This window comes from Lampris incognitus, chromosome 7, assembly GCF_029633865.1.
Source record: "Lampris incognitus isolate fLamInc1 chromosome 7, fLamInc1.hap2, whole genome shotgun sequence".
Lineage (NCBI taxonomy): Eukaryota > Metazoa > Chordata > Actinopteri > Lampriformes > Lampridae > Lampris > Lampris incognitus.
The window spans coordinates 50,969,960-50,982,807 of NC_079217.1; the positions used below are offsets into that span (position 1 = coordinate 50,969,960).

The 12,848-nt window shown below is 43.9% G+C and overlaps 1 protein-coding gene across 1 annotated transcript in view; it reads left to right on the forward strand.

The window, feature by feature from the left end:
• Window positions 1-12,848, forward strand: part of LOC130115388 (cytoplasmic dynein 2 heavy chain 1) — a 360,238-nt gene that overhangs the window by 309,125 nt on the left and 38,265 nt on the right. The window contains exons 91-92 of the mRNA XM_056283019.1: window positions 655-762; window positions 2,032-2,133. Of these exons, the coding sequence (XP_056138994.1) occupies window positions 655-762; window positions 2,032-2,133 (210 nt within the window). The remainder of the gene's footprint in view (window positions 1-654; window positions 763-2,031; window positions 2,134-12,848) is intronic.

The following is a 12,848-nucleotide window of genomic DNA, read 5'->3' on the forward strand; positions in this document are numbered from 1 at the left end:
GCTGAAGGCCGCTATCAAAGCAACCTGGGCTTCCGTAACACCTCAGCAGTGCCACAGGCTGACTGCCTCCACGCCACGCCGCATTGATGCAGTAATTCGTGCAAAAGGAGCCCTGGCCAAGTATTGAGTGCATAAATGAACATACTTTTCAGAAGGTCAACATTTCTGTATTATAAATCCTTTTTTTGATTGGTCTTCTGTAATATTCTAATATTTTGACATACTGGATTTTTGATTTTCATGAGCTGTAAACCATAATCATCAAGATTAAAACAAAAAAAGGCTTGACATATTTCCATTTATGTGTAATGAATCTAGAATATATGAAAGTTTCACTTTTTGAATTAAATTACAGAAAATAATGAACTTTTCCACAATATTCAAATTTTTTGAGATGCACCTATATATATATATATATATGTGTGTGTGTGTGTGTGTGTGTGTGTGTGTGTGTATATATATATATATATATATATATATGTGTGTGTGTGTGTGTGTGTATATATATATATATAACCGCAACCCTAATCCGGAGAAGCGGCTGAAGATGAATGAATATCTCCATCCATGTCTTTTTTTTTAACTCACACACACACACACACACACACACACACAGCAACCATTCTAATTTTGTTTCTTCTCTCTCCCACTCAGGGTTCTAATCTGATCCACCAGAAGGTGGCCCCGCCCTCAGAAGGTCATGGGTCACCTGTTATGTCATTCATCATCCTGGAGCAATTTAACGCCATCCGGCTGGTCCAGGTATGACTACAATCGGTGCTGTTAACCCAAGAAATCCTCAGATAGGCCTGTTAGAATTCATAGAAAAAAGTATCTTTTGTTTCAGAATGTGTTGTTGTGTTGAGAATGAAATGTGAGAAGTGTTTTACAAAGTGGTTAAGATTTTGTGACTGTGACACCCACCACTGAGTTTCTTGTATGAGTCAACTGACGTCTGCTCTAATGGTCAGTTATAGCAAAAATACCGGAGAGGGTGCTCTCAGCTGTGTTTATGGGCAAGGCGGTGATGCAAAACGGCAGCAGTTGAGTAGCAACTACCAAAGTAAAGACTGTCTGTAAAGGGCATTAAGACCTTCACACTATTCTTACAGGTTTGCTTTTAAGTAGTGTACAGGATTAGAGAGTAAAAGGGAGAAAACAAGAGAAATCACTTAGTAGTTTCCTGGTTACCACAGCAGCTAAGATGGCAAGCAGTAAGTCTCTGCATGTTTTGGCTTATAGGAACTGATGAGCTTGATTGTGTATTTGATCAAATTTTTTGGCTGAACCTTTTGTATTATTTTGCTAGAATCATGCTTTTGTCGCAATACACAGCTTTGTTAGTCTCATATACACTTAATGAGGAAAAAAAGAGAACAGAAGAGAGCGGCATGGTGGCGCAGTGGCTAGCACAGTCGCCTCACAGCAAGAAGGTCCTGGGTTTGAGCCCTATGGTAGTCCAACCTTGGGGAACAATCTGGGTCGTCCTCTGTGTGAAGTTTGCATGTTCTCCCCGTGTCTGCGTGGCTTTCCTCCAGTCCAAAGACATGTAGGCCAGGTGAATCGGCCATACTAAATTGTCCCTAGATGTGTGTGTGTGGGGGGGGGGGGCTGTGATGGCCTGGCAGCCTGTCCAGGGTGTCTCCCCGCCTGCTGCCCAATGACTGCTGAGATAGGCTCCAGCATCGTCGCGATCCTGAGAGCAGGGTAAGCGGTTTGGATAATGGATGGATGGAGAACAGAAGGTTGACTTATACCTTGGTCGCCACAAAATGTGTCAGCTGCGCCTGTACCATGGCAATAAGCTTTAAGTGTCTCCTGTACATATTTCTTAGCAATCAGAAACACAGGAGTCCTCCTACATGTACCTGCCAGCTGAGTTTTCAGGACCATTAATTTTAGCAAGTACCACTGCTCCAGGAGTCAACCAGCGCTGCAGGAAACAGTGTGCTGAATATATTTATTGTAAGTACATTCATGTAAACTGAACTGCATCATGTAAACTGAGAAGGAAGTTACTCATTTTTTCAGAGTATCCACCTGTCCCTGGCTGCACTGAACAAGGTCATTAGAGGGACCCACCTGCTGACTGCTGAGGTCCAAAAACTAGCCACGGCCCTGCTCAACCAGGAGGTAGGGATGGAGAGAAAGAGGCGATGAAAAGAAGTGTGTTTATATGTGCAGGTCCAGATGTCTAGATGTCACTGCCTTGTGTGCATGTAAAGGAGCTGTGTGACTTTTTAAAGACATCGAATCAGGGTGTTTGTCAGCATGTGTTTGCGTGGGTGTGAATTTTCTCTTGCATCCCTCTTACGTTTGTAATTTTTCAAAGATCTTGTGAAATGTGCAACAGGGATTTTTTTTAACATAAAATCACACATCCAAACACAGGTACAGGTACATGTTCACACACTAATATAGTTGTATTGTTTTACTAATTCACAAGTTGGAGGTTGGGAGTCAAAGGAATCATGAATACACACAGACACACACAGACACACACACACACACACAAAAGAACATTTATTTGAGAAACACATTTTTTTGCAATTTTAAACACTTTCCTATTGCCTTTGTGCTCCTTTGCTACAGTGTCAGAAGAGTGACAACATCACGGCAGGGTTATAGCTAGTCCTGATTATTGTTTTGGCTAGTGTTATGTGTTACCTGAGCATCACCGTGACTAGTGAGGCAGGATCAGAGCTATACATAAGCACCTTCATTTATTTTAGCAAATATAGGGGCATCCGAGTGGTGTGGCGGTCTATTCTGTTATCTACCAACAGGGTAATCCCAGTTCGAATCCCCGTTACCTCCGGCTTGGTCGGGCGTCCCTAAAGACACAATTGGCCGTGTCTGCGGGTGGGAAGCCGGATGTGGGTATGTGTCCTGGTTGCCGCACTAGCGCCTCCTCTGGTCAGTCGGGGCGCCTGTTCGGGAGGGAGGGGGAACTGGGGGGAATAGCGTGAGCCTCCCATGCGCTACATCCCCCTGGCAAAAGTCCTCACTGTCAGGTGAAAAGAAGCGGCGGGCGACTCCACATGTATCGGAGGAGACATGTGGTAGTCTGCAGCCCTCCCCGGATTGGCAGAGGGGTGCTCGGAATAGTGGGGTAATTGGCCGGATACAATTGGGGAGAAAAATAAGGGGGAAAAAGCACAAAAATAAATAAATAAACAAACAACCAAATAAATAAATAAATAGAACAGAACAGAACATAGTCCAAGACAAGGGGAAGAGATTGGAATGGACTTTTAGAAATAGTCAGTTTCACAAAACACAGGTGAAATACGTAGATATTGGAGGTAGACTGGATTCTGAATTTGCAGCTGAAAGGAATTGAAATATATGCTCATAGTGGCTGTACAAATAACTAAATTTACTAACAAGGGGTAACACTGACAATCACTACTGCCAAAGGAAATTGTGATTTTCTCTCTCTCTCTCTCTCTCTCTCTCTCTCTCTCTCTCTCTCTCTCTCTCTCTCTCTCTCTCTCTCTCTCTCTCTCTCTCTCTCAATTCAATTCAATATGTGCTTTATTGGCATGACATACATTTGTGTACATATTGCCAAAGCATGTAAAACAACAACAACACAATACAACAATGATTATAGTAATAACAACAACAACAATGATTATAATAATAACAGGAACAACAACAATGATTATGATATTAAATAACAATAGTAGCAATAGGTGCCGTCATCCACTATCTCTCAGGTTGTGGCAAGATAATATAAATCTTGCTGCAATGTTCGCCGCTGGCCCCCCTCCCAGGACCACCCGCAGCTTACCTGCGTCGTCCATTTCCTGGTACTCTGGAATCACATGTTCCAGTTCCTTGACAAAAGCCCGGCGCTGTTTTTCAAATCTGTCACATTTAAGGAGGAAGTGCACCTCCGTCTCCACCTCATCTGTCATGCACTGACCACATGATCGCTGCTCTTTTGGCAACCATGTCTTTTTGTGTCTCCCCTTTTCAATGGCGAGACTGTGGTCACTGAGCCTGTATTTGGTGAGGATCTGTCACTGCTTCCTGTCTCTGACAGTTAAGAGGTATTCTTCCAAATCATAGTTTGTTTTTAGGGCCCGATAGACTTCTAGTTTGTTTTGAGTTTTGATTTCAGCGTTCCAATGTTTCAGATAATTGTTCTTGCTTTGTTTTATAGCCTGAATTATCGTAAACTTTGTTTGGGATGCAGTGCTGGCCTGAGGTTGGTTGGTCTTAGTATTTGTTACAGGGTTAGTGAGTCTCAGAGCCAGCTGCTTCAGGGGACTCTTTTTGGGGTTCAGTTCTTGGGTTTTCAGAGCTTTAAAGTGCAATGTATTTGTTGGGCTTGTATTTAAGTGCATCCAGAAATTTAGAGATCTTTTTTGTACATTTATTAATAATGGAAACCGGCCTAATTCTGCCCTACATGCGTTGTTTGGTGTTTTCCTTTGTATTTTCAGAATCATTCTACAGAATTCAGCATGTAGGGTTTCTGCTGGATGCTTGTCCCATCTAGTGTGGCTGGAAAGACTGAGTGGACCCCATACCTCACTTCCATATAGTGCAATGGGCAGAATTACACTATCAAACAGTTTGCACCAGATGGAGATTGGTATATCAATGTTAAAGAATTTATTTTTAATTGCATATAGAGCTCTGCGAGCTTTTTGTTTTAGGTTATTCACTGCCCTACTGAAACTCCCTGATGCTGTAATAATTAGACCCAGGTAAGTATACTGCATCGTATGCTCTAAGGTGATGCTACCTAGTCAACTGGTATCTATTTTCCTGACATCTGGGCTTCTTCTGGAAGATCATTACTTTTGTCTTTTTTGGATTTATTGCCAGGGCCCAGTGCTGGCAATAGTCCTCAAGCAGGTCTAGTAGTTGTTGCAGCCCATCTGCGGTTGGTGAAAACAAAACTAGATCATCTGCATAAAGCAAAAATTTCACTTCCATGTCATACAGGGGGAGACCTGGGGCTGCAGACTGTTCCAGCTGCACCGCCAGTTCATTAATATATATATATTAAACAGTGTCGGGCTAAGTCCACAGCCCTGTCTCACCCCTCTATTCTGAGTGAAGAACTCAGTGTGTTTGTCTCCAATCTTAACTGCACATTTGTTGTCCGAATACATTGACTTTATTATGTCATACACTTTACCCCCTACACCACTTTGTAAAAGTTTATAGTATAGTCCTTCATGCCAAATAGAGTCGAAAGCTTTTTTGAAGTCAATAAAACAAGCAAATATTTTTCCATTTTTGGTTTGATTCACATTTTCATTTATGAGGGTGTGTAGGGTGTAAATATGGTCCGTAGTCCGGTGATTTGGGGGGAAGCCAATTTGACCTTTGCTCAGGACATTGTGTTCGTTAAGGAGGGTTAGAATTCGATTGTTCAAAATGCTATTAAACACCTTCCCCAGACTACTGCTCACACAAATGCCTCTGAAATTATTAGGATCCAATTTGTCTCCATTTTTATGAATAGGAGTTATAAGCCCTTTGCTCCAGATGTCAGGAAAAAATCCCGAACTTAGAACAATGTTGAACAATTTGAGTACTGCCCTTTGCAGCTTAGGTGTGCTGTTTTTAAGCATCTCGCTTCTGATGCTGTCAAGGCCACAAGCTTTATTGGGTTTTAAGGATTTGAGCTTCTGTGCTAATTCTTCTTGTGTTATTGGAAAATCCAGTGGGTTTTGGTTGTCTTTTATAGTGCATTCGAGCAACCGTAATTTTTGTTTGATCAGATTGTAATTGGAATTTGAGTGTTCTTGTTGGATTTCCGAATAGATATGTTCAAAATGACTTTTCCAAATTTCTCCATTTTGGATAGGCAGGTCTTGTGGTTTTGTAGCGCTCAAATTATTCCACATTTCCCAGAATTGGTTTTGATTCAGGGAATGTTCTATTTCCTGTAGGGTTCTATCTACATGGCTTTGTTTTTTCATTCTTAATGTGTGTTTATATAGTTTTAATGTTTTGCTATATTTCTTTCTTATATCCATATCTTGAGGTTGGTAGTGTTTCAGGTTTGACAATTTACGCAGTTCTTTTCTTATATTTTTACAATCGTTGTCAAACCATTTTTCATTTTCAGATTGTTTCTTTTTTCTGTTGTGGGTCCTTGGTAGGACCATGTTTGCTGCCGTCTGAAAGATACAATTGATTTCATTGACAGCTTGGTTGGTATTGTCCTTATTAGTTTCAAACGGTTTGTTAATGAAGTTAGTAATCATATTAAGTAATTTGGATGAATTCAGGATATTGATAAATTTTTCTGCACTGTCTGCAGCCCATCTGTAGGTCTTATTCATTTTGAACAGCTTGCTGGGCTCCTTTATAGGCATTTGAGTCAGGTTAATAGTTTTGAAGAAAATCATAATTTGGTTATGGTCAGAAAGAGGAGTTTGTTGTCTGACAGTGAATGCGTTGAAGGAGGTGGGGTCCATGTCAGTTATTGCATAGTCAACTACACTAGCTCCAAGACCTGAACAACATGTGAACCTTCCCAAAGAGTCTCCTCTGATCCTACCATTAAGTGTGTACAGGCCAGAAGCGCGACAGAGATGTACTAGCTCCTCACCAGCCTTGTTCACAGTACAGTCGAGGGAGCTCCTTTTAATGAGGGTTGGTGAGAGGTACAGGGAATGTTGACCAAACACATGTCTGTTACCCTGAGGGTCAATGGTATCACTCATTGAACCTGTTCTTGCGTTAAAATCTCCGCACAGCAGCACATTTCCCTGGGCCTGGAAAAGGCTTACCTCTTCATGGAGATTACTCAGGAAATCCTCATCATAATGTGGGGATTCAATTGGGGGAGAATATAGAGCACAGAGATAGATATCTTTGTTTGATATGACAATTTTATTGCTGAGTTTTAGCCAGCAGTGGGATGTTCCAATTTTAATTTTTGAAATGTGGTTGGTTAAACATCCTCTGTACCAAATCAAAATACCTCCAGAGTCTCGTCCACGATGTACTGAGTTAAGTTTATTTGATGGAATAATTATTTCTTTGTAACCTGAGGGACAGTGGGTGGTTATGTCTTCACGACACCAGGTTTCAGTTAATATGACTATGTCGACATTTTCGATGTTTTTTAAGAAGTCAGGGTCTCTACTCTTCATCCCAAAGGAAGATGAGAAGAGACCCTGAATGTTCCAACAAGAGACAGAAAAAGAACGCACGAAAAGAAAATATACAATGAGTCTCTTTTGTGAGACAGAGAATTATCAAGTTACAGTGGAAGAAGACATATATGAAATATTCTGATAACACTTACCAAATACCTCACTATCGATATAGTGGGCATTATTATACACAACCAGAGCCAAATCAACACTCAGGATTTCCCCGTGTAAGTGGTTACCCCATTAAGATCTGATGGCACGTAGAGGTTGTCTTAAATGCTGCCATGCAGGAGTCTGGAGCACAAGGTGTGGAGCATCTCCCTTATCTCTCCCATCTCAGTCTTGGCTGGGGCGGTGGGTGTGGGAGGGGGCTGGGCTACTGCAGCAGCATAGCTTTGTGGCCTGTGCTGTGGGGGACAGGCTCTGTCAAGTGTTGTTGTCTTTTTGTTTTTTGGAGGGGTTGGGTGCACAGGTTTCTTGGACCTGGGGGAAGAAGCACGTAGGTGTGGGTGTGTGTAGGACTTTCGGCCCAAAGGTGAGTATGGAATATGGGGCTGGGGGGGGGGGGTCCAGGTATTGTGTGCTCTGGGAGGGAAAGGGGGTTATCTGGGGATGTGGGAGGGTTCTGGTCTGTAGTCTCCTACTGGTGGAGGATAAGTGGGTGTGGTTGGGTTGCGGCCCAAAGCAACATCTTTTAGGGTCCTCGCAAAAATCCGCACCCTCTCCTTGTGAAGGTGCAGTCCGTCGTAGAGGTCATGGAGGCTGATGCCTGAATGGTGAGCCAGGTGGACATTGGGAAGAGCAGCGCAGCCTCTGCTGATGTCTGTGTTGATTCCATGGATTATATGGGGTGGGGTGTCACGCCGTGGCAGGAGTGTTGACACCCCAATCCGAGCCTCTGGGAATTCTCCACTTGCTCTCTCTGCCACTCTACTCACCACCACAGCCGTGTCACTGCGCAGATAGTGCAGGTCATTGGTCCCGGTGTGGATGATGATGCATTGCGGGCTCCCAAGAGATTCCTTGTTCAGGAGCTGTAGCGCATGGCCAGTAGTGCTGCATCGTTTTGCTGTCACGTGATATCCGGGGAAGTTTCTGAGGGTCCATGAACTTCTGGTTTGAGTCCATAAGCAGGGCTACGTGTGGGCGCTGTTTGTTTGTCTTGGTGGGAGGAGATTGGTTGGGTGGTGGGGGTTGTGTGTTTTGTGTGAGGGGTGTCTGTGTGTCTGTGTGAGTGGTCTCTGTATCATGTTTGTTGGTTGTTTTAGTGTCAGGGGAGGTGTGATGGTCTGTATGGGTGTTAGTGGTATTGTTTTGAGAGACTGAAGCCCTCGCCCTGGTGTTCTCTTGGAGCTCTGTCCTAAGATCCTCCATCTGTTTCATGAGGTTCCTCTCTTTCAGTATCGCCTCCTTCTCTAGTTGGGCTACTTGGAAATGTAGGTTTTCCACATTTCCACCTGTAGCTGCTTCATGGTCTCTTGTAGCTCTAAGACAGTCAGTCTGTTCTCTGTTCTCAGCTGTTGTGGGGGCTCATTGTCAGAAGGGGGAGGGGGAGGGGCTGCTGCGTGTTGTGGGGGCTCTGTAGGTAGTTGGTCCTCAGCCGTGTCGCTGTCTCTGTGGTTGTCTACCTCTGCCTTAAGCAGAGGGAAAACCTCTTCAAAAGAGTTCAGGCTCTCCTCGTTTCCCTGCAGCAGTATAGTTCCTTTAGTGTAGTATGTGATGGTCAGTATCGCATTATCGGTGTCCAGATTTTTATCCGTGCACACTGTGAACCGTCCTCCACGGCCGATTCCCTCTTTAAATACGTGTTTATAGTGTTGGCAGATGGCAGCTTTCCATGCTGACAGTCGTGTGGTGTGGAAGATTAAGTTGTTTTTTATCGGTTTTCCATGCATAAAGATAAAGTCCGCGTATAGTGTGTCTGGGTTGTCGTTTAACACTTTCTCCTTGTGTTTCTTCCTGGCCTGCGTGCTCTTGCAGTCCGCCGGGTAATTCACCACACTAGATTCAGTTGGCTTGGTTTCCATGACGATCGGTAATATCTACCACTACCAACGGTTTATTGTTTTGTTTTGCTGGCTAACGTTAGCTAATTTAGGTTACTTCCGGTCCTACGTTGCGGTTCTTACGTTTCGTTTTTTATGCACGTCGGATTCAACTGTACGTGTCCTACCTTTCCCTCTGCGTCGGCAGGTAGCGTGTTTCTTCGGGTTGGATCGGTAACGTTAGACCAGGTCACGTAAGACCAGGCCACGTTAGTTGTTGGGTTGTTTTGCTGGACGGTTGGCTAGCAGGATAGCCAGCTAACAAGTTAGCCAGCTAGCTGTTTGCGAACTCCTCCGCGAAGATTTGATCTAAAAACTTGGTTTCCTTGTCGGATTAGAGGGAGGATTTTCTGTTAGGAAAACGATTTACGATGTCTTCTTCTTTTAGACTGTTTTCTAAATTCTATGTCTCACTAGAGACCCAATGTTTGATATATATTTTTTAAGAGCTCATTTCGTGCGTCCTCTCTCTCTCTCTCTCTCTCTCTCTCTCTCTCTCTCTCTCTCTCTCTCTCTCTCTCTCTCTCTCTCTCTCTCTCTCTCTCTCTCTCTCTCTCTCTCTCTCTCTCTCTGTGTTACCTTGCCCTCCCTCTTTTTCCTGGGGTGTCTGATAGAGGATCATCTGACCACAGACACACACACATATATGTACGCATGCTGAGTCACATACAGTGCATTATCTGCAGGCTTTGATTGAACTAAGGATTAGCCTCTTCTTTCAGTGTCAGAGTAGCGGGGGTAGTTGGAGGGGTAATTTTCTGGTCGAGAAGATCACATGGTTCACTACGCTACTGGTGGTGCTAATCTAATTTGATGTGAAATTTTTTTCAGTTTTTTCTTTTTTTCATTGTTTGTTTTAAAAGCTCTTTTGAGCTACAGTAAACACATACACATATCTATGATTACATACACCCCTGCAACCACCCCCTAGCCCCACACACCAACTCTTTAAAGCCACTGAAAAATGTCTGCCCTGTTGGTGCAGTAGGCAATAGGGGTGGGAATCATGGAGTAACTCACGATACTATCACAGTACGTTGCCCACGGCAACGCTGGTATCGCGATACAGTGTTTCTGCCATACTTGATACATTGCAAGTCAGTCATGTACGATACATCGTATCTGTGTAACTGAAGAAGAAAAATACCCCTAAAAAGGCAAAAAGCAGGATGTATGTATTTATTCACTGCATTGCCGTGTCAGTTTCACAGAATTTGACAATTAAGATTAAACAATGTACAATAAAGTGCATAGAGTCTTAGCTTAGTGCCTCTTTAACACACACACACACACACACACACACACACACACTGACTGCGACTTGCCTGTCCGCTTGCCGTCATTTCAATGTAAATAAAATTCCCTGGCAGTTTGTTTCCTCTTTTTGTTCTTTAAACTTCTCTATATGTTACTGTTGTTTGAGTTTCACTGCTATCAATAAAGTTGGAAAAAAAATGATCAGGGCAAAAAAGTTTTTAATAAAAATATTGATATTTGGTGCTATGTTTCCATGACATATTGCAAGAGGAAGTATTACGATATGTTCCAGTATCGATATTTTGTCCCACCCCCTAGTAGGCAATGCATTGGTCTCCTAACGTGAAGGTTGCGGGTCTGAACCTCATGCAGGGCTGTTCTTTTACTTAACACCAATTGTTCAGCAGCGCACAAATGGCACTCACATTGACACACACACACACACTCACACGTAAGACCTATAGATAAAAAGATAAATGAGCAGGGCTCAAACTGTGTATTGCCAGGAACGAAATAGTGAGATGTAGTGGGCATGTCTGTGTATGTGTGTGTGTGTAGGGGGGGGGGTCTTATATAGGTAGTATCAACCTCTCTCCCTCTGGTTGTTCAGTCTGTCCACCTTTTTCTTTGTTCATAATCTCACGAGATCTGTCTTTAGCACTTATCCCTCTATTTACTGCTCCCTCTCCTCTCCTTTTACCCTCATCAGCAGGTCAATCGAGTCCCACCCTCATATGATTCTCTTTGCTGTATCCCACACACCAACTCCCTCCAAATTTCTGTTTTCTTTCTCCCTCTCTCCCTTCCTCTACCTCTGCCTCTCCCTTGCCATTTTACTCTGTAATTGGTATCCATCACCTCAGTATGTAAAACGGAGCTCTTAGGCCTCCAGGACTGACTCGGGACTTGTGCGTTTCATTAATTAAACCCTTCACACAGACCTATTCTCTGCCCTCAAGCTGTGTGTAACTGATAGAAATAAAACGTCATGTCGAGTTATTTGATTGAAATGCGAAACAATGGACACAAACAAACAAACATCCTGGGAGGGTCACTCTCATTGTAATGGTAGGTTAGTCTGTCCAGTTAGTACTAAACTCACCGTCCGGTTGATGGTAAACCGCCTGCTGCCTATGAAAGCATTTGCACTCTTTTAACAAGCTATCTATCTGCGTAACTGCTGTAAGTGTGTAAGTTTGCTTGTTGTGTGTCTAGGCTCTTTCTCTTATCTAGAGTTTTGTCTGCTTAGAAGCAATCTGGTGATTGTGGAGATGTGGTCTCTGTCAGTGCTGCATCATCTTCTTCACTTTTATCTGGTCCCTGGCCTTTCTGAAGACTTACATCTGCTTTTATTTTGTCTTGTTCATGACTTCTCCACCATGTGCGACAGTTCAGGCTACGCGTCATAATCCAGGCAACAGGCATGGGCGCAAGTCCATGAATACTGGGATGGCATCCAGCGCTTTACCTGTGCCCCCGTCCATAGGGTTAGTGGTTGAGCCAGGAAGGGCATCTGATGTAAAATTTTGCCAAATCAGTATGCGGATTGACAAGACCATACCAGATCGGTCGAGGTCCGGGTTAACAACGGCCGCCATTGGTGCTGTGCCCTCACAGGGTACCGATGAAAACTGTAAAATCCGCTGTGGTGAGCCCTGAGAAACAGGGAACAAGCCAAAAGAAGAGGAAGAGGCTATGCATCATCCTCAATCTGTACTTGCTCTCTGTCCGTGTGAGCAAAGTGTCTCCATTAACCTATCGTGTGTATGAGAGCGTTTTTATCTCCAGGACTGTAATATTCACCTGATGATGATGCATGTAATTTTGTCACAAGGTCGAGGGAAGTTGGTTCTACATGCAGTGCTATACCAGCACCCGCTTTTCTTTTTTACATCGTTTCATTGTCACAGTGTAGTCATTAATTGCTTTCGTCACATCTTATTTCTAAATCTGTTCCCACATTTTACTATTATGACCATTAGGCACCTATTTCACGTCTATCTGTGCTGGAAGAGGGATCCCTCCCCTGAGCCTCTTTCTGAGGTTTGTCCCACTTTGTCCCACTGCTTCCGGTGTGGGAAGATGGCAGCGCGAATTCACGTTCGCAGTGGCCTGACCCAGTACCGGTGTGGGAACATGGCTGCGCGAATTCATATTTGCGGCGGCCTCATCCAGTGCCGTTGGTGCAGTGTCTTTGTCCATGTCTGCGTCTTAATTTTTGTCGTTGTTTGTTGGCTCGGAGAGCTGGCGCTGGATCGGCTGCGAGAGCTTGGTCTGCAGTGCTGCTGGCCCAGGGACTGCGGCCTTACCTGGAGCTGCACCCGAGAAGGTAACAATGAGGGCAGTCTGACAGGATGCCAAAGCGGGGCAGGCTAAGCTAACTGCTAGCCCATGCAGACCGGCAGTTCCAGTA